Below are 23,984 nucleotides of genomic sequence, written 5' to 3'. Positions count from 1 at the left end.
TACAAAGGCACGGGTTTCGAGCGAGGACCTTTCAACATCAAGGTAGGGTCTACCGTTCAAAAACTCCTTTTCTCTTCATTTAATCTTGCTGTTTCTTTGTCTTTTTTAAATGTTGCAAATTCAAGCTTTAGCATCTATCACAGCGCTGAGGGTAAACATTTTGGGAGTTTTTAAACTATGTGAATTCAGTGTACTCACTGAAATGAACGAGTCGCTTTTATGCAAGCACTTGTCTTCTCTTTTGGCCTTATTCCTCTGGCCCATAACCATGCACAGCTTCCAAGTGTTTTGCAAGCAAGCGCCAGCCGAGTCGGTTGCCATGAACTACTGTGCAAAGGCGTGACACTAATAAAAGAGATATTCCAAGCTAAATGTCGAAGATTATGAAGGAGAGAAAATTGTAGCTGCTGGTCCATTCCGCCAGACCGTGAAAGGACAGGCAAACATCACTTGTTTTTTTTCTAGCCAAGATTCTAAATTAGCATTTAAAGGTGGGCTCGCAGAGAGAGAGTGGGAAAGGGAGACAAACAGTTGGAATTTGTTAGCTGCCTAAGCTAACAACGAGCTAGCCAGGAGTCGAACCTGGAATCTTCTGATCCGTAGTCAGACGCGTTATCCATTGCGCCACTAGCCCCTTACGCCACATCGGAAGGGATCGCACTCACACCTCCCCAACATCGCGTGCAGCCGTCTGGTTTTCTGTTGCGATTCATACAGCTCTCGCGGAGGAATGTTGGTCTAATCGTTGGATCCGATAGGCCGGTGCTTCTCAATCCTGGTGCTGGAGTACCACAACCCTGCTGGTTTTCTGTTTTACCTGGTAGTTAATTACATTCACCTGGTGTAATCAGGGCCGAATGACCTGGGACACCAGGTGTATCAACTACCAGGTAAAATAGAAAACCAGCAGGGCTGTGGTACTCCAGCACCAGCATTGAGAAGCACTGCAATAGGCCAGTATCCTCTTCACACAGAAGAAAATGGGTAAGTACGGCCCATTCACTGCTTTGTTCAGAAAAGGATTCTAAAGCAGGCCTCAGTAAAAGCGCAGGGGTATAGGTCTGACGACGCAAGCTGTGCCGTGACCCGGATTCGAACCGGGGTTGCTGCGGCCACAACGCAGAGTACTAACCACTATACGATCACGGCAAGTCAGCTTCCCTGTCCTGTTGCTTCTGGGCAAGGGTCTTTTAAAACCAAGGTATGCCATTTTGCCACCAGATCAAAGGTTGAAGATTTTGAGGGAGAGAAAATTGCAGCTGCTGGTCCCTTTCAGCAGATTTTGAAGCGACAGGTACGTATGGTTTGTCTTTCTCTTTTAAGCCGAGCTCTAAATTAGCAGTTAAAGGCGGGCACTCAGAGAGAGGGAGAGGGGGAGAGGGGGAGAGGGGAGGCAGAGAAGCAGCAGCAGTTTGTAGGCTGTCGCAGCTATCGACGAGCTAGCCAGGAGTCGAACCTGGAATCTTCTGATTCGTAGTCAGACGCGTTATCCATTGCGCCACTAGCCCCTCGCGCTACCCATGTAGCGATCACATTTACACCTCTTCAACATTGCGTGCAGCCGTCTGGTTTTGTGTTATGAGTTATACTGCGTGGAGGAAGGTTGGTCTAATCATTGGATCCAACGGTCAATTTACAGCATTGTTCGATAAAAGGAGTGTACGGCTGGTCTCTTTAAAAGACCACGGAGGCGCATCTGACCACCGGAGCAATGCCGTGACCCGGATTCGAACCGGGGTTGCTGCGGCCACAACGCAGAGTACTAACCACTATACGATCACGGCAAGCCAGCTCTACAAAGGCACGGGTTTCGAGCGAGGACCTTTCAACATCAAGGTAGGGTCTACCGTTCAAAAACTCCTTTTCTCTTCATTTAATCTTGCTGTTTCTTTGTCTTTTTTAAATGTTGCAAATTCAAGCTTTAGCATCTATCACAGCGCTGAGGGTAAACATTTTGGGAGTTTTTAAACTATGTGAATTCAGTGTACTCACTGAAATGAACGAGTCGCTTTTATGCAAGCACTTGTCTTCTCTTTTGGCCTTATTCCTCCGGCCCATAACCATGCACAGCTTCCAAGTGTTTTGCAAGCAAGCGCCAGCCGAGTCGGTTGCCATGAACTACTGTGCAAAGGCGTGACACTAATAAAAGAGATATTCCAAGCTAAATGTCGAAGATTATGAAGGAGAGAAAATTGTAGCTGCTGGTCCATTCCGCCAGACCGTGAAAGGACAGGCAAACATCACTTGTTTTTTTTCTAGCCAAGATTCTAAATTAGCATTTAAAGGTGGGCTCGCAGAGAGAGAGGGGGAAAGGGAGACAAACAGTTGGAATTTGTTAGCTGTCTAAGCTAACAACGAGCTAGCCAGGAGTCGAACCTGGAATCTTCTGATCCGTAGTCAGACGCGTTATCCATTGCGCCACTAGCCCCTTACGCCACATCGGAAGGGATCGCACTCACACCTCCCCAACATCGCGTGCAGCCGTCTGGTTTTCTGTTGCGATTCATACAGCTCTCGCGGAGGAATGTTGGTCTAATCGTTGGATCCGATAGGCCGGTGCTTCTCAATCCTGGTGCTGGAGTACCACAACCCTGCTGGTTTTCTGTTTTACCTGGTAGTTAATTACATTCACCTGGTGTAATCAGGGCCGAATGACCTGGGACACCAGGTGTATCAACTACCAGGTAAAATAGAAAACCAGCAGGGCTGTGGTACTCCAGCACCAGCATTGAGAAGCACTGCAATAGGCCAGTATCCTCTTCACACAGAAGAAAATGGGTAAGTACGGCCCATTCACTGCTTTGTTCAGAAAAGGATTCTAAAGCAGGCCTCAGTAAAAGCGCAGGGGTATAGGTCTGACGACGCAAGCTGTGCCGTGACCCGGATTCGAACCGGGGTTGCTGCGGCCACAACGCAGAGTACTAACCACTATACGATCACGGCAAGTCAGCTTCCCTGTCCTGTTGCTTCTGGGCAAGGGTCTTTTAAAACCAAGGTATGCCATTTTGCCACCAGATCAAAGGTTGAAGATTTTGAGGGAGAGAAAATTGCAGCTGCTGGTCCCTTTCAGCAGATTTTGAAGCGACAGGTACGTATGGTTTGTCTTTCTCTTTTAAGCCGAGCTCTAAATTAGCAGTTAAAGGCGGGCACTCAGAGAGAGGGAGAGGGGGAGAGGGGGAGAGGGGAGGCAGAGAAGCAGCAGCAGTTTGTAGGCTGTCGCAGCTATCGACGAGCTAGCCAGGAGTCGAACCTGGAATCTTCTGATTCGTAGTCAGACGCGTTATCCATTGCGCCACTAGCCCCTCGCGCTACCCATGTAGCGATCACATTTACACCTCTTCAACATTGCGTGCAGCCGTCTGGTTTTGTGTTATGAGTTATACTGCGTGGAGGAAGGTTGGTCTAATCATTGGATCCAACGGTCAATTTACAGCATTGTTCGATAAAAGGAGTGTACGGCTGGTCTCTTTAAAAGACCACGGAGGCGCATCTGACCACCGGAGCAATGCCGTGACCCGGATTCGAACCGGGGTTGCTGCGGCCACAACGCAGAGTACTAACCACTATACGATCACGGCAAGCCAGCTCTACAAAGGCACGGGTTTCGAGCGAGGACCTTTCAACATCAAGGTAGGGTCTACCGTTCAAAAACTCCTTTTCTCTTCATTTAATCTTGCTGTTTCTTTGTCTTTTTTAAATGTTGCAAATTCAAGCTTTAGCATCTATCACAGCGCTGAGGGTAAACATTTTGGGAGTTTTTAAACTATGTGAATTCAGTGTACTCACTGAAATGAACGAGTCGCTTTTATGCAAGCACTTGTCTTCTCTTTTGGCCTTATTCCTCCGGCCCATAACCATGCACAGCTTCCAAGTGTTTTGCAAGCAAGCGCCAGCCGAGTCGGTTGCCATGAACTACTGTGCAAAGGCGTGACACTAATAAAAGAGATATTCCAAGCTAAATGTCGAAGATTATGAAGGAGAGAAAATTGTAGCTGCTGGTCCATTCCGCCAGACCGTGAAAGGACAGGCAAACATCACTTGTTTTTTTTCTAGCCAAGATTCTAAATTAGCATTTAAAGGTGGGCTCGCAGAGAGAGAGTGGGAAAGGGAGACAAACAGTTGGAATTTGTTAGCTGCCTAAGCTAACAACGAGCTAGCCAGGAGTCGAACCTGGAATCTTCTGATCCGTAGTCAGACGCGTTATCCATTGCGCCACTAGCCCCTTACGCCACATCGGAAGGGATCGCACTCACACCTCCCCAACATCGCGTGCAGCCGTCTGGTTTTCTGTTGCGATTCATACAGCTCTCGCGGAGGAATGTTGGTCTAATCGTTGGATCCGATAGGCCGGTGCTTCTCAATCCTGGTGCTGGAGTACCACAACCCTGCTGGTTTTCTGTTTTACCTGGTAGTTAATTACATTCACCTGGTGTAATCAGGGCCGAATGACCTGGGACACCAGGTGTATCAACTACCAGGTAAAATAGAAAACCAGCAGGGCTGTGGTACTCCAGCACCAGCATTGAGAAGCACTGCAATAGGCCAGTATCCTCTTCACACAGAAGAAAATGGGTAAGTACGGCCCATTCACTGCTTTGTTCAGAAAAGGATTCTAAAGCAGGCCTCAGTAAAAGCGCAGGGGTATAGGTCTGACGACGCAAGCTGTGCCGTGACCCGGATTCGAACCGGGGTTGCTGCGGCCACAACGCAGAGTACTAACCACTATACGATCACGGCAAGTCAGCTTCCCTGTCCTGTTGCTTCTGGGCAAGGGTCTTTTAAAACCAAGGTATGCCATTTTGCCACCAGATCAAAGGTTGAAGATTTTGAGGGAGAGAAAATTGCAGCTGCTGGTCCCTTTCAGCAGATTTTGAAGCGACAGGTACGTATGGTTTGTCTTTCTCTTTTAAGCCGAGCTCTAAATTAGCAGTTAAAGGCGGGCACTCAGAGAGAGGGAGAGGGGGAGAGGGGGAGAGGGGAGGCAGAGAAGCAGCAGCAGTTTGTAGGCTGTCGCAGCTATCGACAAGCTAGCCAGGAGTCGAACCTGGAATCTTCTGATTCGTAGTCAGACGCGTTATCCATTGCGCCACTAGCCCCTCGCGCTACCCATGTAGCGATCACATTTACACCTCTTCAACATTGCGTGCAGCCGTCTGGTTTTGTGTTATGAGTTATACTGCGTGGAGGAAGGTTGGTCTAATCATTGGATCCAACGGTCAATTTACAGCATTGTTCGATAAAAGGAGTGTACGGCTGGTCTCTTTAAAAGACCACGGAGGCGCATCTGACCACCGGAGCAATGCCGTGACCCGGATTCGAACCGGGGTTGCTGCGGCCACAACGCAGAGTACTAACCACTATACGATCACGGCAAGCCAGCTCTACAAAGGCACGGGTTTCGAGCGAGGACCTTTCAACATCAAGGTAGGGTCTACCGTTCAAAAACTCCTTTTCTCTTCATTTAATCTTGCTGTTTCTTTGTCTTTTTTAAATGTTGCAAATTCAAGCTTTAGCATCTATCACAGCGCTGAGGGTAAACATTTTGGGAGTTTTTAAACTATGTGAATTCAGTGTACTCACTGAAATGAACGAGTCGCTTTTATGCAAGCACTTGTCTTCTCTTTTGGCCTTATTCCTCCGGCCCATAACCATGCACAGCTTCCAAGTGTTTTGCAAGCAAGCGCCAGCCGAGTCGGTTGCCATGAACTACTGTGCAAAGGCGTGACACTAATAAAAGAGATATTCCAAGCTAAATGTCGAAGATTATGAAGGAGAGAAAATTGTAGCTGCTGGTCCATTCCGCCAGACCGTGAAAGGACAGGCAAACATCACTTGTTTTTTTTCTAGCCAAGATTCTAAATTAGCATTTAAAGGTGGGCTCGCAGAGAGAGAGGGGGAAAGGGAGACAAACAGTTGGAATTTGTTAGCTGTCTAAGCTAACAACGAGCTAGCCAGGAGTTGAACCTGGAATCTTCTGATCCGTAGTCAGACGCGTTATCCATTGCGCCACTAGCCCCTTACGCCACATCGGAAGGGATCGCACTCACACCTCCCCAACATCGCGTGCAGCCGTCTGGTTTTCTGTTGCGATTCATACAGCTCTCGCGGAGGAATGTTGGTCTAATCGTTGGATCCGATAGGCCGGTGCTTCTCAATCCTGGTGCTGGAGTACCACAACCCTGCTGGTTTTCTGTTTTACCTGGTAGTTAATTACATTCACCTGGTGTAATCAGGGCCGAATGACCTGGGACACCAGGTGTATCAACTACCAGGTAAAATAGAAAACCAGCAGGGCTGTGGTACTCCAGCACCAGCATTGAGAAGCACTGCAATAGGCCAGTATCCTCTTCACACAGAAGAAAATGGGTAAGTACGGCCCATTCACTGCTTTGTTCAGAAAAGGATTCTAAAGCAGGCCTCAGTAAAAGCGCAGGGGTATAGGTCTGACGACGCAAGCTGTGCCGTGACCCGGATTCGAACCGGGGTTGCTGCGGCCACAACGCAGAGTACTAACCACTATACGATCACGGCAAGTCAGCTTCCCTGTCCTGTTGCTTCTGGGCAAGGGTCTTTTAAAACCAAGGTATGCCATTTTGCCACCAGATCAAAGGTTGAAGATTTTGAGGGAGAGAAAATTGCAGCTGCTGGTCCCTTTCAGCAGATTTTGAAGCGACAGGTACGTATGGTTTGTCTTTCTCTTTTAAGCCGAGCTCTAAATTAGCAGTTAAAGGCGGGCACTCAGAGAGAGGGAGAGGGGGAGAGGGGGAGAGGGGAGGCAGAGAAGCAGCAGCAGTTTGTAGGCTGTCGCAGCTATCGACGAGCTAGCCAGGAGTCGAACCTGGAATCTTCTGATTCGTAGTCAGACGCGTTATCCATTGCGCCACTAGCCCCTCGCGCTACCCATGTAGCGATCACATTTACACCTCTTCAACATTGCGTGCAGCCGTCTGGTTTTGTGTTATGAGTTATACTGCGTGGAGGAAGGTTGGTCTAATCATTGGATCCAACGGTCAATTTACAGCATTGTTCGATAAAAGGAGTGTACGGCTGGTCTCTTTAAAAGACCACGGAGGCGCATCTGACCACCGGAGCAATGCCGTGACCCGGATTCGAACCGGGGTTGCTGCGGCCACAACGCAGAGTACTAACCACTATACGATCACGGCAAGCCAGCTCTACAAAGGCACGGGTTTCGAGCGAGGACCTTTCAACATCAAGGTAGGGTCTACCGTTCAAAAACTCCTTTTCTCTTCATTTAATCTTGCTGTTTCTTTGTCTTTTTTAAATGTTGCAAATTCAAGCTTTAGCATCTATCACAGCGCTGAGGGTAAACATTTTGGGAGTTTTTAAACTATGTGAATTCAGTGTACTCACTGAAATGAACGAGTCGCTTTTATGCAAGCACTTGTCTTCTCTTTTGGCCTTATTCCTCCGGCCCATAACCATGCACAGCTTCCAAGTGTTTTGCAAGCAAGCGCCAGCCGAGTCGGTTGCCATGAACTACTGTGCAAAGGCGTGACACTAATAAAAGAGATATTCCAAGCTAAATGTCGAAGATTATGAAGGAGAGAAAATTGTAGCTGCTGGTCCATTCCGCCAGACCGTGAAAGGACAGGCAAACATCACTTGTTTTTTTTCTAGCCAAGATTCTAAATTAGCATTTAAAGGTGGGCTCGCAGAGAGAGAGTGGGAAAGGGAGACAAACAGTTGGAATTTGTTAGCTGCCTAAGCTAACAACGAGCTAGCCAGGAGTCGAACCTGGAATCTTCTGATCCGTAGTCAGACGCGTTATCCATTGCGCCACTAGCCCCTTACGCCACATCGGAAGGGATCGCACTCACACCTCCCCAACATCGCGTGCAGCCGTCTGGTTTTCTGTTGCGATTCATACAGCTCTCGCGGAGGAATGTTGGTCTAATCGTTGGATCCGATAGGCCGGTGCTTCTCAATCCTGGTGCTGGAGTACCACAACCCTGCTGGTTTTCTGTTTTACCTGGTAGTTAATTACATTCACCTGGTGTAATCAGGGCCGAATGACCTGGGACACCAGGTGTATCAACTACCAGGTAAAATAGAAAACCAGCAGGGCTGTGGTACTCCAGCACCAGCATTGAGAAGCACTGCAATAGGCCAGTATCCTCTTCACACAGAAGAAAATGGGTAAGTACGGCCCATTCACTGCTTTGTTCAGAAAAGGATTCTAAAGCAGGCCTCAGTAAAAGCGCAGGGGTATAGGTCTGACGACGCAAGCTGTGCCGTGACCCGGATTCGAACCGGGGTTGCTGCGGCCACAACGCAGAGTACTAACCACTATACGATCACGGCAAGTCAGCTTCCCTGTCCTGTTGCTTCTGGGCAAGGGTCTTTTAAAACCAAGGTATGCCATTTTGCCACCAGATCAAAGGTTGAAGATTTTGAGGGAGAGAAAATTGCAGCTGCTGGTCCCTTTCAGCAGATTTTGAAGCGACAGGTACGTATGGTTTGTCTTTCTCTTTTAAGCCGAGCTCTAAATTAGCAGTTAAAGGCGGGCACTCAGAGAGAGGGAGAGGGGGAGAGGGGAGGCAGAGAAGCAGCAGCAGTTTGTAGGCTGTCGCAGCTATCGACGAGCTAGCCAGGAGTCGAACCTGGAATCTTCTGATTCGTAGTCAGACGCGTTATCCATTGCGCCACTAGCCCCTCGCGCTACCCATGTAGCGATCACATTTACACCTCTTCAACATTGCGTGCAGCCGTCTGGTTTTGTGTTATGAGTTATACTGCGTGGAGGAAGGTTGGTCTAATCATTGGATCCAACGGTCAATTTACAGCATTGTTCGATAAAAGGAGTGTACGGCTGGTCTCTTTAAAAGACCACGGAGGCGCATCTGACCACCGGAGCAATGCCGTGACCCGGATTCGAACCGGGGTTGCTGCGGCCACAACGCAGAGTACTAACCACTATACGATCACGGCAAGCCAGCTCTACAAAGGCACGGGTTTCGAGCGAGGACCTTTCAACATCAAGGTAGGGTCTACCGTTCAAAAACTCCTTTTCTCTTCATTTAATCTTGCTGTTTCTTTGTCTTTTTTAAATGTTGCAAATTCAAGCTTTAGCATCTATCACAGCGCTGAGGGTAAACATTTTGGGAGTTTTTAAACTATGTGAATTCAGTGTACTCACTGAAATGAACGAGTCGCTTTTATGCAAGCACTTGTCTTCTCTTTTGGCCTTATTCCTCCGGCCCATAACCATGCACAGCTTCCAAGTGTTTTGCAAGCAAGCGCCAGCCGAGTCGGTTGCCATGAACTACTGTGCAAAGGCGTGACACTAATAAAAGAGATATTCCAAGCTAAATGTCGAAGATTATGAAGGAGAGAAAATTGTAGCTGCTGGTCCATTCCGCCAGACCGTGAAAGGACAGGCAAACATCACTTGTTTTTTTTCTAGCCAAGATTCTAAATTAGCATTTAAAGGTGGGCTCGCAGAGAGAGAGGGGGAAAGGGAGACAAACAGTTGGAATTTGTTAGCTGTCTAAGCTAACAACGAGCTAGCCAGGAGTCGAACCTGGAATCTTCTGATCCGTAGTCAGACGCGTTATCCATTGCGCCACTAGCCCCTTACGCCACATCGGAAGGGATCGCACTCACACCTCCCCAACATCGCGTGCAGCCGTCTGGTTTTCTGTTGCGATTCATACAGCTCTCGCGGAGGAATGTTGGTCTAATCGTTGGATCCGATAGGCCGGTGCTTCTCAATCCTGGTGCTGGAGTACCACAACCCTGCTGGTTTTCTGTTTTACCTGGTAGTTAATTACATTCACCTGGTGTAATCAGGGCCGAATGACCTGGGACGCCAGGTGTATCAACTACCAGGTAAAATAGAAAACCAGCAGGGCTGTGGTACTCCAGCACCAGCATTGAGAAGCACTGCAATAGGCCAGTATCCTCTTCACACAGAAGAAAATGGGTAAGTACGGCCCATTCACTGCTTTGTTCAGAAAAGGATTCTAAAGCAGGCCTCAGTAAAAGCGCAGGGGTATAGGTCTGACGACGCAAGCTGTGCCGTGACCCGGATTCGAACCGGGGTTGCTGCGGCCACAACGCAGAGTACTAACCACTATACGATCACGGCAAGTCAGCTTCCCTGTCCTGTTGCTTCTGGGCAAGGGTCTTTTAAAACCAAGGTATGCCATTTTGCCACCAGATCAAAGGTTGAAGATTTTGAGGGAGAGAAAATTGCAGCTGCTGGTCCCTTTCAGCAGATTTTGAAGCGACAGGTACGTATGGTTTGTCTTTCTCTTTTAAGCCGAGCTCTAAATTAGCAGTTAAAGGCGGGCACTCAGAGAGAGGGAGAGGGGGAGAGGGGGAGAGGGGAGGCAGAGAAGCAGCAGCAGTTTGTAGGCTGTCGCAGCTATCGACGAGCTAACCAGGAGTCGAACCTGGAATCTTCTGATTCGTAGTCAGACGCGTTATCCATTGCGCCACTAGCCCCTCGCGCTACCCATGTAGCGATCACATTTACACCTCTTCAACATTGCGTGCAGCCGTCTGGTTTTGTGTTATGAGTTATACTGCGTGGAGGAAGGTTGGTCTAATCATTGGATCCAACGGTCAATTTACAGCATTGTTCGATAAAAGGAGTGTACGGCTGGTCTCTTTAAAAGACCACGGAGGCGCATCTGACCACCGGAGCAATGCCGTGACCCGGATTCGAACCGGGGTTGCTGCGGCCACAACGCAGAGTACTAACCACTATACGATCACGGCAAGCCAGCTCTACAAAGGCACGGGTTTCGAGCGAGGACCTTTCAACATCAAGGTAGGGTCTACCGTTCAAAAACTCCTTTTCTCTTCATTTAATCTTGCTGTTTCTTTGTCTTTTTTAAATGTTGCAAATTCAAGCTTTAGCATCTATCACAGCGCTGAGGGTAAACATTTTGGGAGTTTTTAAACTATGTGAATTCAGTGTACTCACTGAAATGAACGAGTCGCTTTTATGCAAGCACTTGTCTTCTCTTTTGGCCTTATTCCTCCGGCCCATAACCATGCACAGCTTCCAAGTGTTTTGCAAGCAAGCGCCAGCCGAGTCGGTTGCCATGAACTACTGTGCAAAGGCGTGACACTAATAAAAGAGATATTCCAAGCTAAATGTCGAAGATTATGAAGGAGAGAAAATTGTAGCTGCTGGTCCATTCCGCCAGACCGTGAAAGGACAGGCAAACATCACTTGTTTTTTTTCTAGCCAAGATTCTAAATTAGCATTTAAAGGTGGGCTCGCAGAGAGAGAGTGGGAAAGGGAGACAAACAGTTGGAATTTGTTAGCTGCCTAAGCTAACAACGAGCTAGCCAGGAGTCGAACCTGGAATCTTCTGATCCGTAGTCAGACGCGTTATCCATTGCGCCACTAGCCCCTTACGCCACATCGGAAGGGATCGCACTCACACCTCCCCAACATCGCGTGCAGCCGTCTGGTTTTCTGTTGCGATTCATACAGCTCTCGCGGAGGAATGTTGGTCTAATCGTTGGATCCGATAGGCCGGTGCTTCTCAATCCTGGTGCTGGAGTACCACAACCCTGCTGGTTTTCTGTTTTACCTGGTAGTTAATTACATTCACCTGGTGTAATCAGGGCCGAATGACCTGGGACGCCAGGTGTATCAACTACCAGGTAAAATAGAAAACCAGCAGGGCTGTGGTACTCCAGCACCAGCATTGAGAAGCACTGCAATAGGCCAGTATCCTCTTCACACAGAAGAAAATGGGTAAGTACGGCCCATTCACTGCTTTGTTCAGAAAAGGATTCTAAAGCAGGCCTCAGTAAAAGCGCAGGGGTATAGGTCTGACGACGCAAGCTGTGCCGTGACCCGGATTCGAACCGGGGTTGCTGCGGCCACAACGCAGAGTACTAACCACTATACGATCACGGCAAGTCAGCTTCCCTGTCCTGTTGCTTCTGGGCAAGGGTCTTTTAAAACCAAGGTATGCCATTTTGCCACCAGATCAAAGGTTGAAGATTTTGAGGGAGAGAAAATTGCAGCTGCTGGTCCCTTTCAGCAGATTTTGAAGCGACAGGTACGTATGGTTTGTCTTTCTCTTTTAAGCCGAGCTCTAAATTAGCAGTTAAAGGCGGGCACTCAGAGAGAGGGAGAGGGGGAGAGGGGGAGAGGGGGAGAGGGGAGGCAGAGAAGCAGCAGCAGTTTGTAGGCTGTCGCAGCTATCGACGAGCTAGCCAGGAGTCGAACCTGGAATCTTCTGATTCGTAGTCAGACGCGTTATCCATTGCGCCACTAGCCCCTCGCGCTACCCATGTAGCGATCACATTTACACCTCTTCAACATTGCGTGCAGCCGTCTGGTTTTGTGTTATGAGTTATACTGCGTGGAGGAAGGTTGGTCTAATCATTGGATCCAACGGTCAATTTACAGCATTGTTCGATAAAAGGAGTGTACGGCTGGTCTCTTTAAAAGACCACGGAGGCGCATCTGACCACCGGAGCAATGCCGTGACCCGGATTCGAACCGGGGTTGCTGCGGCCACAACGCAGAGTACTAACCACTATACGATCACGGCAAGCCAGCTCTACAAAGGCACGGGTTTCGAGCGAGGACCTTTCAACATCAAGGTAGGGTCTACCGTTCAAAAACTCCTTTTCTCTTCATTTAATCTTGCTGTTTCTTTGTCTTTTTTAAATGTTGCAAATTCAAGCTTTAGCATCTATCACAGCGCTGAGGGTAAACATTTTGGGAGTTTTTAAACTATGTGAATTCAGTGTACTCACTGAAATGAACGAGTCGCTTTTATGCAAGCACTTGTCTTCTCTTTTGGCCTTATTCCTCCGGCCCATAACCATGCACAGCTTCCAAGTGTTTTGCAAGCAAGCGCCAGCCGAGTCGGTTGCCATGAACTACTGTGCAAAGGCGTGACACTAATAAAAGAGATATTCCAAGCTAAATGTCGAAGATTATGAAGGAGAGAAAATTGTAGCTGCTGGTCCATTCCGCCAGACCGTGAAAGGACAGGCAAACATCACTTGTTTTTTTTCTAGCCAAGATTCTAAATTAGCATTTAAAGGTGGGCTCGCAGAGAGAGAGGGGGAAAGGGAGACAAACAGTTGGAATTTGTTAGCTGTCTAAGCTAACAACGAGCTAGCCAGGAGTCGAACCTGGAATCTTCTGATCCGTAGTCAGACGCGTTATCCATTGCGCCACTAGCCCCTTACGCCACATCGGAAGGGATCGCACTCACACCTCCCCAACATCGCGTGCAGCCGTCTGGTTTTCTGTTGCGATTCATACAGCTCTCGCGGAGGAATGTTGGTCTAATCGTTGGATCCGATAGGCCGGTGCTTCTCAATCCTGGTGCTGGAGTACCACAACCCTGCTGGTTTTCTGTTTTACCTGGTAGTTAATTACATTCACCTGGTGTAATCAGGGCCGAATGACCTGGGACACCAGGTGTATCAACTACCAGGTAAAATAGAAAACCAGCAGGGCTGTGGTACTCCAGCACCAGCATTGAGAAGCACTGCAATAGGCCAGTATCCTCTTCACACAGAAGAAAATGGGTAAGTACGGCCCATTCACTGCTTTGTTCAGAAAAGGATTCTAAAGCAGGCCTCAGTAAAAGCGCAGGGGTATAGGTCTGACGACGCAAGCTGTGCCGTGACCCGGATTCGAACCGGGGTTGCTGCGGCCACAACGCAGAGTACTAACCACTATACGATCACGGCAAGTCAGCTTCCCTGTCCTGTTGCTTCTGGGCAAGGGTCTTTTAAAACCAAGGTATGCCATTTTGCCACCAGATCAAAGGTTGAAGATTTTGAGGGAGAGAAAATTGCAGCTGCTGGTCCCTTTCAGCAGATTTTGAAGCGACAGGTACGTATGGTTTGTCTTTCTCTTTTAAGCCGAGCTCTAAATTAGCAGTTAAAGGCGGGCACTCAGAGAGAGGGAGAGGGGGAGAGGGGGAGAGGGGGGGCAGAGAAGCAGCAGCAGTTTGTAGGCTGTCGCAGCTATCGACGAGCTAGCCAGGAGTCGAACCTGGAATCTTCTGATTCGTAGTCAGACGCGTTATCCATTGCGCCACTAGCCCCTCGCGCTACCCATGTAGCGATCACATTTACACCTCTTCAACATTGCGTGCAGCCGTCTGGTTTTGTGTTATGAGTTATACTGCGTGGAGGAAGGTTGGTCTAATCATTGGATCCAACGGTCAATTTACAGCATTGTTCGATAAAAGGAGTGTACGGCTGGTCTCTTTAAAAGACCACGGAGGCGCATCTGACCACCGGAGCAATGCCGTGACCCGGATTCGAACCGGGGTTGCTGCGGCCACAACGCAGAGTACTAACCACTATACGATCACGGCAAGCCAGCTCTACAAAGGCACGGGTTTCGAGCGAGGACCTTTCAACATCAAGGTAGGGTCTACCGTTCAAAAACTCCTTTTCTCTTCATTTAATCTTGCTGTTTCTTTGTCTTTTTTAAATGTTGCAAATTCAAGCTTTAGCATCTATCACAGCGCTGAGGGTAAACATTTTGGGAGTTTTTAAACTATGTGAATTCAGTGTACTCACTGAAATGAACGAGTCGCTTTTATGCAAGCACTTGTCTTCTCTTTTGGCCTTATTCCTCCGGCCCATAACCATGCACAGCTTCCAAGTGTTTTGCAAGCAAGCGCCAGCCGAGTCGGTTGCCATGAACTACTGTGCAAAGGCGTGACACTAATAAAAGAGATATTCCAAGCTAAATGTCGAAGATTATGAAGGAGAGAAAATTGTAGCTGCTGGTCCATTCCGCCAGACCGTGAAAGGACAGGCAAACATCACTTGTTTTTTTTCTAGCCAAGATTCTAAATTAGCATTTAAAGGTGGGCTCGCAGAGAGAGAGGGGGAAAGGGAGACAAACAGTTGGAATTTGTTAGCTGTCTAAGCTAACAACGAGCTAGCCAGGAGTCGAACCTGGAATCTTCTGATCCGTAGTCAGACGCGTTATCCATTGCGCCACTAGCCCCTTACGCCACATCGGAAGGGATCGCACTCACACCTCCCCAACATCGCGTGCAGCCGTCTGGTTTTCTGTTGCGATTCATACAGCTCTCGCGGAGGAATGTTGGTCTAATCGTTGGATCCGATAGGCCGGTGCTTCTCAATCCTGGTGCTGGAGTACCACAACCCTGCTGGTTTTCTGTTTTACCTGGTAGTTAATTACATTCACCTGGTGTAATCAGGGCCGAATGACCTGGGACACCAGGTGTATCAACTACCAGGTAAAATAGAAAACCAGCAGGGCTGTGGTACTCCAGCACCAGCATTGAGAAGCACTGCAATAGGCCAGTATCCTCTTCACACAGAAGAAAATGGGTAAGTACGGCCCATTCACTGCTTTGTTCAGAAAAGGATTCTAAAGCAGGCCTCAGTAAAAGCGCAGGGGTATAGGTCTGACGACGCAAGCTGTGCCGTGACCCGGATTCGAACCGGGGTTGCTGCGGCCACAACGCAGAGTACTAACCACTATACGATCACGGCAAGTCAGCTTCCCTGTCCTGTTGCTTCTGGGCAAGGGTCTTTTAAAACCAAGGTATGCCATTTTGCCACCAGATCAAAGGTTGAAGATTTTGAGGGAGAGAAAATTGCAGCTGCTGGTCCCTTTCAGCAGATTTTGAAGCGACAGGTACGTATGGTTTGTCTTTCTCTTTTAAGCCGAGCTCTAAATTAGCAGTTAAAGGCGGGCACTCAGAGAGAGGGAGAGGGGAGGCAGAGAAGCAGCAGCAGTTTGTAGGCTGTCGCAGCTATCGACGAGCTAGCCAGGAGTCGAACCTGGAATCTTCTGATTTGTAGTCAGACGCGTTATCCATTGCGCCACTAGCCCCTCGCGCTACCCATGTAGCGATCACATTTACACCTCTTCAACATTGCGTGCAGCCGTCTGGTTTTGTGTTATGAGTTATACTGCGTGGAGGAAGGTTGGTCTAATCATTGGATCCAACGGTCAATTTACAGCATTGTTCGATAAAAGGAGTGTACGGCTGGTCTCTTTAAAAGACCACGGAGGCGCATCTGACCACCGGAGCAATGCCGTGACCCGGATTCGAACCGGGGTTGCTGCGGCCACAACGCAGAGTACTAACCACTATACGATCACGGCAAGCCAGCTCTACAAAGGCACGGGTTTCGAGCGAGGACCTTTCAACATCAAGGTAGGGTCTACCGTTCAAAAACTCCTTTTCTCTTCATTTAATCTTGCTGTTTCTTTGTCTTTTTTAAATGTTGCAAATTCAAGCTTTAGCATCTATCACAGCGCTGAGGGTAAACATTTTGGGAGTTTTTAAACTATGTGAATTCAGTGTACTCACTGAAATGAACGAGTCGCTTTTATGCAAGCACTTGTCTTCTCTTTTGGCCTTATTCCTCCGGCCCATAACCATGCACAGCTTCCAAGTGTTTTGCAAGCAAGCGCCAGCCGAGTCGGTTGCCATGAACTACTGTGCAAAGGCGTGACACTAATAAAAGAGATATTCCAAGCTAAATGTCGAAGATTATGAAGGAGAGAAAATTGTAGCTGCTGGTCCATTCCGCCAGACCGTGAAAGGACAGGCAAACATCACTTGTTTTTTTTCTAGCCAAGATTCTAAATTAGCATTTAAAGGTGGGCTCGCAGAGAGAGAGGGGGAAAGGGAGACAAACAGTTGGAATTTGTTAGCTGTCTAAGCTAACAACGAGCTAGCCAGGAGTCGAACCTGGAATCTTCTGATCCGTAGTCAGACGCATTATCCATTGCGCCACTAGCCCCTTACGCCACATCGGAAGGGATCGCACTCACACCTCCCCAACATCGCGTGCAGCCGTCTGGTTTTCTGTTGCGATTCATACAGCTCTCGCGGAGGAATGTTGGTCTAATCGTTGGGTCCGATAGGCCGGTGCTTCTCAATCCTGGTGCTGGAGTACCACAACCCTGCTGGTTTTCTGTTTTACCTGGTAGTTAATTACATTCACCTGGTGTAATCAGGGCCGAATGACCTGGGACACCAGGTGTATCAACTACCAGGTAAAATAGAAAACCAGCAGGGCTGTGGTACTCCAGCACCAGCATTGAGAAGCACTGCAATAGGCAATAGGCTACTGGAGGGGGTACATACTGAATGCAAGACTATTAAGAACAATACTAGTTAATTTCCAACACAATACTCACAGGTGCATTATAACAATGGCACACTAACAATAAATAAATAAATGCAATAATAATAAAAAATAAATACATTAATAATACATAAATAGATATAAAAAAAACAGGTAGTCCATCATAAAATTAAGTGATGCTGCACTAACAATAACAACCAATGAACATTAACAATTTATCTGTCACTTTGTGTGTCTGTGTGTGTGTCTGTGTGTGTAGATAACGGCATGTCAGTGACTGAATGTGTGTATGTGTTTCCTAATGTTTTAGAGTTCAATTCTAAGTGTATACTTGTTTGTTTTCACAGCTGTATCAGGTAAGTATGTCAGGTACCTGAAATACTTACCTGATATAGCTGTGAAAACAAAACGGGTTTACACTTACCTGATATAGCTGTGAAAACTATATCAGGTATATTTCAGGTAGTGTTTACCCGTTTTGTGTTCACAGCTATATCAGGTGAGTATGTCAGGTAAGTTTATATTCTATCTATCCACAACAATTTATCAACAGTCAACAATTATCAACAATTTATTAACAGTCTATCACTTTATGTGTTTGTGTACATACCTGCATGTGAGTGACTGAGTGTGTGTGTGTTTCAGATTGTCATAGAAGCTGTGGAAGTCTTTCAGTATGACCTCCTTGAGGTCTTGGAGGTGTTTGTATTTCATCTCCTTGATCTTCTGGCTCTCTGTGTAGAGTGGTGTAACTGTAAGTGTATCTGAGGTGGTGTGTCGGAGCTGGTGCTTTGGCAATGGAGTCCAGTTATCCGAGTGCTGAAGTCCAACGTCCCATTGATGTTGTACCTAATAACATACAAAAAGAAAAAGTTATGTCTATAACTGGCCTTGCCTTGTTTGCCTCCTCATATGACACATTGACCATTGCACACATTTCCTCCAGGGACTCAGACATTGCTACTGTAAAAAAAACAAACAAACAAACAAACAAAAACCCCGGTCATATCAGATTAGTTTGCCTCAACAGGTTACAGTAGCATCATGTTGAGGCAAGAAGTTGGTTATCTAGCTAACTAGACGAGACATCTGTAATCTGTACAATACTGATATTACATAATGTTACATCTGCTGATGACAATCTTAAGTAGCGACTGATCAAGTGAACGATAGGCTATAACATTAGTCTGATCATTTCTTGTCATAAGTTAGCTTGCTAGACTCCTCAGCAAGCTAGCTGCTATACTTCATCATCGCCATTTCAATAAAGGACAGAGTTTCAACTGAGTTTTCTAATAAGTATTACTTTAGATGAAGTAGGGATTGATTTAACATTAGCTAGCGAGAGAAAGGCTATGAATAATCTGATCATCTCTTGTCACATCGCTAACGTTAGCTTCTAGTCTAGCTTCTAGCTTCTAGTCTCCTCAACAAACACTTCCATCTATAATCACAATGTTAACATCAGAGCTAAATTTGATAAACAGGTACACTGCATAGTTTTAACTAAGTTTGCAACCTAGGGCTAATTTGAAAACATTTTAGTGAGCTGTTTACGTTTTTTCCTAGGGCGAGGGCTAGGGCTTAACAGGCTATCTATATAGATGGGCTATGCATCTGTATTTGTATTGGATGAATCTATTAATAGAATTGTGGAACTGGTTTGTATGAGTTCATTTGTCTTCATGTATTGTGGAAGAAAATTTAACATACATGTATTAACAGCTGAACTGGGGTCCCCCTCTGGGAATGTACTGTTTCATGACGAATGGTCACCTCACTGTAACCCTTGTGCCATAACTTAAGGTCTTTGCACACCAAGTCCGTATTTTTCGTATGAGTTTTTTTAATCCGTCATCCGATAAAAATCGTTACGCACAGAAACCTTGCACACTGAATCCGATGCGTTTTATTATTCTATTCGTTGCGAAAATTCGCAATAGGAGAGAAAATGGAGTCGTCATTAAAAAGAAGACCACTAATTTCCGCGATCCAATTGATCCTGAACAGCGGCTGGCAGTATGTCTAAGGAGGGACACACACACACACACACACACACACACACACACACACACACACGCACACACTTCATGATTTGGCTATCCAAATTGTGCCATCGGAAAAGTGTGCATAGGTGATCAGCCTTTCGACTGGATCCACAGATATTCAGGGCACAGCCTCAAAACGCTGCAACATACAGACAAGATCATGGTCAATAGTTGTCCTGTGATCAGTCTGTTTATCACACTTTTCTGCCAGAGCTGATAGTATCAGTGTTTCGAGGCTGTGCCGGAGATCCCAGTAGATCCAGTCGTGCGTAATGGCTAATAACAACAGTGCGGTGGCTCTGAGTGGTCAAACAACTCTCTAAAGGCTTTTGACGGATGCGAAAAATGACGTTTTCTGTTTTAAGATTTTACACCTTTCAGATTGAACAGAAAAAGAGGAGAGTCAATTATCAGTAAGTGAACAACCACAGCTGCGAATTGTAAGTCTCATGAGAGGAAGAGATGCACACAGCAGGATGCCGCATACACTTCTTCAAAGGAGAATAGATTTGAACTGGTCTTTATGTATCTTCCAAGGACGCACAGATTGTGCTGACATGGGAACAGGTCACAGAAGCAGTGTCACAGCAACATGTGTTATGTCTTAGTTTAGAGAATCTACAGATAGTCCGGGACATCCAGGAGCCACTTGTGACAAGAGATCTCTGGCCTAGTAAGTTATGGCACAAGGGTTACAGTGAGGTGACCATTCGTCATGAAACATACATGATACATTGATACATTCCCAGAGGGGGACCCCAGTTCAGCTGTTAATACATGTATGTTAAATTTTCTTCCACATATATGACTTTGTATACACCTATGTATTTAAGATGTTGAAATGATATTGGCAGTTATTTCAACATATTTGACGTGGTCAAGTAATTTCTCATGATTTAATAAACATACTGATGCAGATACACATACTACATGTTTCCATACAATCATGCAACCCCATATTCATACCAGCCACACAGCACATGAGATAAATAGTTAGTAGGAAGTAAGTGTTAGGGAAGTGCAGCATACCTACTTCCCAGCTGTCAACAGTTAAGAGCCTTTTACGCAAGGAGTCATGAGATCATTCACACTCAAGCTACAGAAATGCGCTGGTCATTTTGGCTTTCTCTCTCACTCAGCTACCTCCCAATCATAGGTAAGATGGGTATCCTAGTGTATTTACATAGTTCATATTGTGCTTTGAGGTAATGAGCATGTCATTCTTATTTAGCATTACTTTATACTTGAGAAACTATCATGTAACCTAGAATTTTAGAAGTAGGGAATAAGCAACTCAACTTCTGCTCAGATTGTTGAGCAATAGTTGTGTTACTTTGTGTTTGAGTGAAACCATTCCAGGCTACATGATACTACCACGCAAAACTGTTACATGATTGTACATCCATTAAATCTATCTTTGTCCCCTAACTCCAGGCAGCATGGGGAACACAGTGGATTGCTCACCCTTATCACAGCCAGATGAGGTGATTTGGCAGAAAAGAGGGCAATCTGCTTCTCTGCCTTGTACCTTCAGTTCAAACTGTCGACCTTTTGACATTCAGTGGTTTGCTTTCAAAGAAAAAGTCCATCATCAAGTCAACCTGACCACCACGCCTGCCAAGTACAGTCTGGAAGGAGCATCTTTACATATCAAGTCACTTAATGTCAATGACAGCGGGATCTACCACTGTGCTGTAGTATTCAGTGGAACAACTGCTTCAGGCGCACAGATGATAGGGTCGGGCACTACTCTCGTAGTGAGAGGTAAGAGTGTTCTGACTGGCATGCAAAAACTTTTATGCTTATTTTAAAGGTCAGACACAGCATTTCGGAAGTCTTGATTAAGATTAATTGGAAGACATTTTTTACAGCTTTTCCTCTGTGCTTTCAGGAGAAGCAAAGCAAGTGGTGTGGCACACTCTTATGTGGTTATCATTTGTCCTCTTGGCTATCTATAGCCTGGCAGTAATAGTACTCATCATTCTTAAGAAGGTAAATTACTTTTCGGTTACAATTACTTACCAAAATTACAGTTTCGGTGTTGAAAGTATTTTACAAGATCTGCCATTGGACTACACATTTAAACAAGCCAGCATTTCAAATGTTAGATGATTGAAACGCTAACTGAATGTATACATTACTGGTTGAAAATAACCTCTCTGTTCCAGAATGGCCACAACATACGCATTTGCAGAGGAATATGCACAACTCACAAGGTTGGTGATAGCCTTCTGGTTTGCTCTGTTTCCTTTGTTCATGGTAACTCTGGAACATTCTGTTTACCAAATGGGGGAAAGCCCATAGAGGCAAAATGAGGAAGAGGAAATTTGAAATTTTTTTTGTACTATGCCACAAATCACAAAGCAATAAATAATTTCCTTTCTTTTTCATAATTCTTTGAAAATTAAATGCAAAGGAGAGAAACATTTCAAAACATGTTTCATAGCTACTTTCTTCTTCACTGTTATCACAGAGCAACTCAACAAAACGAATGCAATTCCATGCTGTGGTGCAAGAATTATATGGCAGAAGGAAGTTGGAGAGCAGCACACAAAAAGCTAGAAGAAACCCTTCTCAAAATAAGGTAATGACAGTACAAATGATCTTATTTCAGCATGTTGTGGCTAGATTCAGTTAACAGACAGGCTGGTTAAGTGAGAAATTTCTGTATAGTCTGCGTAACAATGTACATTCAGTTCCACACTGACCTGATCATTAAAAAAAAACATTTTACTGTCACGTTCATATCTTTAATCTTGTTGCAGGCTAAAAGCACTCAATCCAACCTTCCAACCGATGACATCTACCAAAATCTGTAACCATCAATCAGGAATATTAGATGACGCTGATATATATTCAGCAGTCTTTCCTAAGAAAGGGGGAATTCCAACGCCTTAAAATACAGCTGAAGACTTTGCTATGTGACTGAGAAGATGAAAGATTCAACTAAGGGTGCGAGTAAATGGTGTGCTTAGCTGTGTCAGTTAAGACATTATGGTCTACTACAATGTTACGTCACTGTTCCTTTTCTCCCTAAGCATTATGATTAGCAGTGTCAGTTTTTCATGAAAAGCATTATCTAGATGTCATTTGTATTACCAGCTAAGGTCTGTTGATTGATTGCAATTATTATCTGAGCACCTCCACCAAATTTTTTGCAATTATTATATGAGTACCTCCACCAATTTTATCCTGTTTGGAGCAATGATGTCAGTAATTTTCCACTGTTATCCTGGTAAAAAAAAAAAAAAAAAATCCACTCACAATTACAGAATTGTAGAAATGGCATGAGATCCCTGTGATTTTAACTGAGTAATATCTGCCACATAATTGGGAAAGCTAGCTGTGTAATAAAATAATTATTTTTAAATCTTGTTTTGTCAAATCATTTTTGCAGATGCAGAATAAGACATAGGGCACTTCATTCAGATTTCAGTTATGTAGATATCATAACCACATATTTTGTATTGTATTGTATTTTTGATTTTGTATTGGAAATCAGAGGAACAAATATGCTTATTATTAACAGTCCCATGACAGTGCCAACCTCTGGCCATCAGAGGTAATAAAGTTGTTTGGAGAAACTTTGATACTGACAGATATCACAGGTAACTATCACTTTCCTGATGACAAAAATTTTCCTTTAATAACACATTTCCTCACCATGTAAGAGAATGGCTGATCACGTATTTGTGTGTACAAATATAAAACAAATTCTGGGCATGGTTGTGTACAACATGTTTTTAATTCATTAAAAAGAAAAGTCAAACTGAAAAATTCCCATTCACAACTGAATTTGCCATAAAAGTTAATGACACAAAAGGAGAAAGTGTACCAATAAGTGTACAGTAGCCTATAATACACAGAATACAATGTCAAATTATAAAAGGAAATAAAAAGGTTAAAATGTCTTAGATACATTTCCAGTGTATGGTGTTGGGATTGTCTTGCTTTTACTATGAAAACTAGTATTACTTAACTTAAAAGTAACTTGAAGCAAACTTACAACCTGATATGTCTGTAAGAAATCTTGGAGACATATTGTTCACAGTGACTACCACCTATTTTGTTTCACTGATACAGTGCCCACAGAATGTATTCAGCCCCCATGACGTTTTCAGCATTCAGAGTTTGGAGTTTTGCAACCTTAAGTTAAAATTGTTTTTTTTCACCTACACACAATAACCCATAATGTCAAAGTGGATTTTTTTTTTTACAGTGAAAAGCTGAGGGGTTTCATGGTAGCTCGGTTGGATGTAAGGCACGGTTCAAATCCAACCTTAGTGATGTGTCCCCCCCTCTTTCATGTCTCTCTCCACTGCAAACTGTCCAGTAAAGAAAAAACTTTACTTAAAAGTGAAAATATTAAATATTTTTAGTCAAGTATTCAACCCCTTTACAATACCACTCCAAATTGAGTGCATCCAAATTCCTCTGAAAGTCCTTGAGACTCTCTACAACTTGACTGGATTTCACCTGTGACCAATTCAACTGATCAATCATGATTTAGAATTATACACTTGCATCTATATAAGGTCCTACAAATGACACTACCATCAAGTCCAAGGAACTGTCAGGGAATTGTGAGAAGGCATAGAACTGGGGAAAGGTATATAACAATTTCTAAAGTGTTGGGAAGTCACAAGAGCACAGGAAGCTCCATCATTAGGAAATGGGAAGATTATAGAACTACCCAGACACTTCCTAGAGTCGATTGTCTGACCAAACTGAGGACCACTCTGACAGAACTACAGTTACTTGGCTGTGATAGGAGATTACCAGAAGGACAACAGTCAGTACAGTATTTTACAAATCTGGGCTGTA

The 23,984-nt window shown here is 45.4% G+C and overlaps 1 protein-coding gene and 37 non-coding genes across 38 annotated transcripts; 1 reads left to right on the top strand and 37 right to left on the bottom strand.

Annotated features, from left to right (window-relative positions):
* Positions 1 to 561: 561 nt before the first annotated feature.
* Positions 562 to 634, bottom strand: trnar-acg (transfer RNA arginine (anticodon ACG)). Its single transcript has one exon. It is a non-coding gene; the product is annotated as a tRNA-Arg (tRNA).
* Positions 635 to 1,077: 443 nt separating this feature from the next.
* trnah-gug (transfer RNA histidin (anticodon GUG)) lies at positions 1,078 to 1,149 on the bottom strand. The gene has a single exon. It is a non-coding gene; the product is annotated as a tRNA-His (tRNA).
* A 286-nt stretch (positions 1,150 to 1,435) lies between these two features.
* trnar-acg (transfer RNA arginine (anticodon ACG)) lies at positions 1,436 to 1,508 on the bottom strand. Its single transcript has one exon. It is a non-coding gene; the product is annotated as a tRNA-Arg (tRNA).
* A 204-nt stretch (positions 1,509 to 1,712) lies between these two features.
* On the bottom strand, positions 1,713 to 1,784 carry trnah-gug (transfer RNA histidin (anticodon GUG)). The gene has a single exon. It is a non-coding gene; the product is annotated as a tRNA-His (tRNA).
* Positions 1,785 to 2,355: 571 nt separating this feature from the next.
* Positions 2,356 to 2,428, bottom strand: trnar-acg (transfer RNA arginine (anticodon ACG)). Its single transcript has one exon. It is a non-coding gene; the product is annotated as a tRNA-Arg (tRNA).
* Positions 2,429 to 2,871: 443 nt separating this feature from the next.
* trnah-gug (transfer RNA histidin (anticodon GUG)) lies at positions 2,872 to 2,943 on the bottom strand. Its single transcript has one exon. It is a non-coding gene; the product is annotated as a tRNA-His (tRNA).
* A 286-nt stretch (positions 2,944 to 3,229) lies between these two features.
* Positions 3,230 to 3,302, bottom strand: trnar-acg (transfer RNA arginine (anticodon ACG)). Its single transcript has one exon. It is a non-coding gene; the product is annotated as a tRNA-Arg (tRNA).
* A 204-nt stretch (positions 3,303 to 3,506) lies between these two features.
* On the bottom strand, positions 3,507 to 3,578 carry trnah-gug (transfer RNA histidin (anticodon GUG)). Its single transcript has one exon. It is a non-coding gene; the product is annotated as a tRNA-His (tRNA).
* Positions 3,579 to 4,149: 571 nt separating this feature from the next.
* On the bottom strand, positions 4,150 to 4,222 carry trnar-acg (transfer RNA arginine (anticodon ACG)). Its single transcript has one exon. It is a non-coding gene; the product is annotated as a tRNA-Arg (tRNA).
* Positions 4,223 to 4,665: 443 nt separating this feature from the next.
* Positions 4,666 to 4,737, bottom strand: trnah-gug (transfer RNA histidin (anticodon GUG)). Its single transcript has one exon. It is a non-coding gene; the product is annotated as a tRNA-His (tRNA).
* Positions 4,738 to 5,023: 286 nt separating this feature from the next.
* Positions 5,024 to 5,096, bottom strand: trnar-acg (transfer RNA arginine (anticodon ACG)). The gene has a single exon. It is a non-coding gene; the product is annotated as a tRNA-Arg (tRNA).
* Positions 5,097 to 5,300: 204 nt separating this feature from the next.
* trnah-gug (transfer RNA histidin (anticodon GUG)) lies at positions 5,301 to 5,372 on the bottom strand. Its single transcript has one exon. It is a non-coding gene; the product is annotated as a tRNA-His (tRNA).
* A 571-nt stretch (positions 5,373 to 5,943) lies between these two features.
* trnar-acg (transfer RNA arginine (anticodon ACG)) lies at positions 5,944 to 6,016 on the bottom strand. The gene has a single exon. It is a non-coding gene; the product is annotated as a tRNA-Arg (tRNA).
* A 443-nt stretch (positions 6,017 to 6,459) lies between these two features.
* Positions 6,460 to 6,531, bottom strand: trnah-gug (transfer RNA histidin (anticodon GUG)). The gene has a single exon. It is a non-coding gene; the product is annotated as a tRNA-His (tRNA).
* A 286-nt stretch (positions 6,532 to 6,817) lies between these two features.
* On the bottom strand, positions 6,818 to 6,890 carry trnar-acg (transfer RNA arginine (anticodon ACG)). The gene has a single exon. It is a non-coding gene; the product is annotated as a tRNA-Arg (tRNA).
* Positions 6,891 to 7,094: 204 nt separating this feature from the next.
* On the bottom strand, positions 7,095 to 7,166 carry trnah-gug (transfer RNA histidin (anticodon GUG)). Its single transcript has one exon. It is a non-coding gene; the product is annotated as a tRNA-His (tRNA).
* Positions 7,167 to 7,737: 571 nt separating this feature from the next.
* On the bottom strand, positions 7,738 to 7,810 carry trnar-acg (transfer RNA arginine (anticodon ACG)). Its single transcript has one exon. It is a non-coding gene; the product is annotated as a tRNA-Arg (tRNA).
* A 443-nt stretch (positions 7,811 to 8,253) lies between these two features.
* trnah-gug (transfer RNA histidin (anticodon GUG)) lies at positions 8,254 to 8,325 on the bottom strand. Its single transcript has one exon. It is a non-coding gene; the product is annotated as a tRNA-His (tRNA).
* Positions 8,326 to 8,603: 278 nt separating this feature from the next.
* On the bottom strand, positions 8,604 to 8,676 carry trnar-acg (transfer RNA arginine (anticodon ACG)). The gene has a single exon. It is a non-coding gene; the product is annotated as a tRNA-Arg (tRNA).
* A 204-nt stretch (positions 8,677 to 8,880) lies between these two features.
* trnah-gug (transfer RNA histidin (anticodon GUG)) lies at positions 8,881 to 8,952 on the bottom strand. Its single transcript has one exon. It is a non-coding gene; the product is annotated as a tRNA-His (tRNA).
* A 571-nt stretch (positions 8,953 to 9,523) lies between these two features.
* Positions 9,524 to 9,596, bottom strand: trnar-acg (transfer RNA arginine (anticodon ACG)). The gene has a single exon. It is a non-coding gene; the product is annotated as a tRNA-Arg (tRNA).
* Positions 9,597 to 10,039: 443 nt separating this feature from the next.
* trnah-gug (transfer RNA histidin (anticodon GUG)) lies at positions 10,040 to 10,111 on the bottom strand. Its single transcript has one exon. It is a non-coding gene; the product is annotated as a tRNA-His (tRNA).
* Positions 10,112 to 10,397: 286 nt separating this feature from the next.
* trnar-acg (transfer RNA arginine (anticodon ACG)) lies at positions 10,398 to 10,470 on the bottom strand. The gene has a single exon. It is a non-coding gene; the product is annotated as a tRNA-Arg (tRNA).
* A 204-nt stretch (positions 10,471 to 10,674) lies between these two features.
* On the bottom strand, positions 10,675 to 10,746 carry trnah-gug (transfer RNA histidin (anticodon GUG)). The gene has a single exon. It is a non-coding gene; the product is annotated as a tRNA-His (tRNA).
* Positions 10,747 to 11,317: 571 nt separating this feature from the next.
* trnar-acg (transfer RNA arginine (anticodon ACG)) lies at positions 11,318 to 11,390 on the bottom strand. The gene has a single exon. It is a non-coding gene; the product is annotated as a tRNA-Arg (tRNA).
* Positions 11,391 to 11,833: 443 nt separating this feature from the next.
* trnah-gug (transfer RNA histidin (anticodon GUG)) lies at positions 11,834 to 11,905 on the bottom strand. The gene has a single exon. It is a non-coding gene; the product is annotated as a tRNA-His (tRNA).
* A 294-nt stretch (positions 11,906 to 12,199) lies between these two features.
* Positions 12,200 to 12,272, bottom strand: trnar-acg (transfer RNA arginine (anticodon ACG)). The gene has a single exon. It is a non-coding gene; the product is annotated as a tRNA-Arg (tRNA).
* Positions 12,273 to 12,476: 204 nt separating this feature from the next.
* Positions 12,477 to 12,548, bottom strand: trnah-gug (transfer RNA histidin (anticodon GUG)). The gene has a single exon. It is a non-coding gene; the product is annotated as a tRNA-His (tRNA).
* Positions 12,549 to 13,119: 571 nt separating this feature from the next.
* trnar-acg (transfer RNA arginine (anticodon ACG)) lies at positions 13,120 to 13,192 on the bottom strand. The gene has a single exon. It is a non-coding gene; the product is annotated as a tRNA-Arg (tRNA).
* A 443-nt stretch (positions 13,193 to 13,635) lies between these two features.
* trnah-gug (transfer RNA histidin (anticodon GUG)) lies at positions 13,636 to 13,707 on the bottom strand. Its single transcript has one exon. It is a non-coding gene; the product is annotated as a tRNA-His (tRNA).
* A 286-nt stretch (positions 13,708 to 13,993) lies between these two features.
* On the bottom strand, positions 13,994 to 14,066 carry trnar-acg (transfer RNA arginine (anticodon ACG)). The gene has a single exon. It is a non-coding gene; the product is annotated as a tRNA-Arg (tRNA).
* Positions 14,067 to 14,270: 204 nt separating this feature from the next.
* trnah-gug (transfer RNA histidin (anticodon GUG)) lies at positions 14,271 to 14,342 on the bottom strand. The gene has a single exon. It is a non-coding gene; the product is annotated as a tRNA-His (tRNA).
* A 571-nt stretch (positions 14,343 to 14,913) lies between these two features.
* On the bottom strand, positions 14,914 to 14,986 carry trnar-acg (transfer RNA arginine (anticodon ACG)). The gene has a single exon. It is a non-coding gene; the product is annotated as a tRNA-Arg (tRNA).
* Positions 14,987 to 15,429: 443 nt separating this feature from the next.
* trnah-gug (transfer RNA histidin (anticodon GUG)) lies at positions 15,430 to 15,501 on the bottom strand. Its single transcript has one exon. It is a non-coding gene; the product is annotated as a tRNA-His (tRNA).
* A 270-nt stretch (positions 15,502 to 15,771) lies between these two features.
* On the bottom strand, positions 15,772 to 15,844 carry trnac-aca (transfer RNA cysteine (anticodon ACA)). The gene has a single exon. It is a non-coding gene; the product is annotated as a tRNA-Cys (tRNA).
* A 204-nt stretch (positions 15,845 to 16,048) lies between these two features.
* On the bottom strand, positions 16,049 to 16,120 carry trnah-gug (transfer RNA histidin (anticodon GUG)). Its single transcript has one exon. It is a non-coding gene; the product is annotated as a tRNA-His (tRNA).
* A 571-nt stretch (positions 16,121 to 16,691) lies between these two features.
* trnar-acg (transfer RNA arginine (anticodon ACG)) lies at positions 16,692 to 16,764 on the bottom strand. The gene has a single exon. It is a non-coding gene; the product is annotated as a tRNA-Arg (tRNA).
* A 3,455-nt stretch (positions 16,765 to 20,219) lies between these two features.
* Positions 20,220 to 23,916, top strand: LOC139665710 (immunoglobulin superfamily member 6). The gene is made up of 6 exons (XM_071544800.1): positions 20,220 to 20,316; positions 20,595 to 20,924; positions 21,052 to 21,152; positions 21,329 to 21,376; positions 21,634 to 21,744; positions 21,926 to 23,916. Exons 1-6 carry the CDS (start codon positions 20,265 to 20,267, stop codon positions 21,977 to 21,979), a joined length of 696 nt encoding a protein of 231 aa, XP_071400901.1. The 5' UTR covers positions 20,220 to 20,264; the 3' UTR covers positions 21,980 to 23,916.
* Positions 23,917 to 23,984: the final 68 nt, after the last annotated feature.

This window comes from Centroberyx affinis, unplaced genomic scaffold (genome assembly GCF_046629955.1).
Source record: "Centroberyx affinis isolate AG114_WGS23_722 - 3 ecotype Tasmania unplaced genomic scaffold, CSIRO-AGI_Caff_v1 ptg004677l_1, whole genome shotgun sequence".
Taxonomy (NCBI): Eukaryota; Metazoa; Chordata; class Actinopteri; order Beryciformes; family Berycidae; genus Centroberyx; species Centroberyx affinis.
This window is presented reverse-complemented; position numbering and strand designations above follow the sequence as displayed.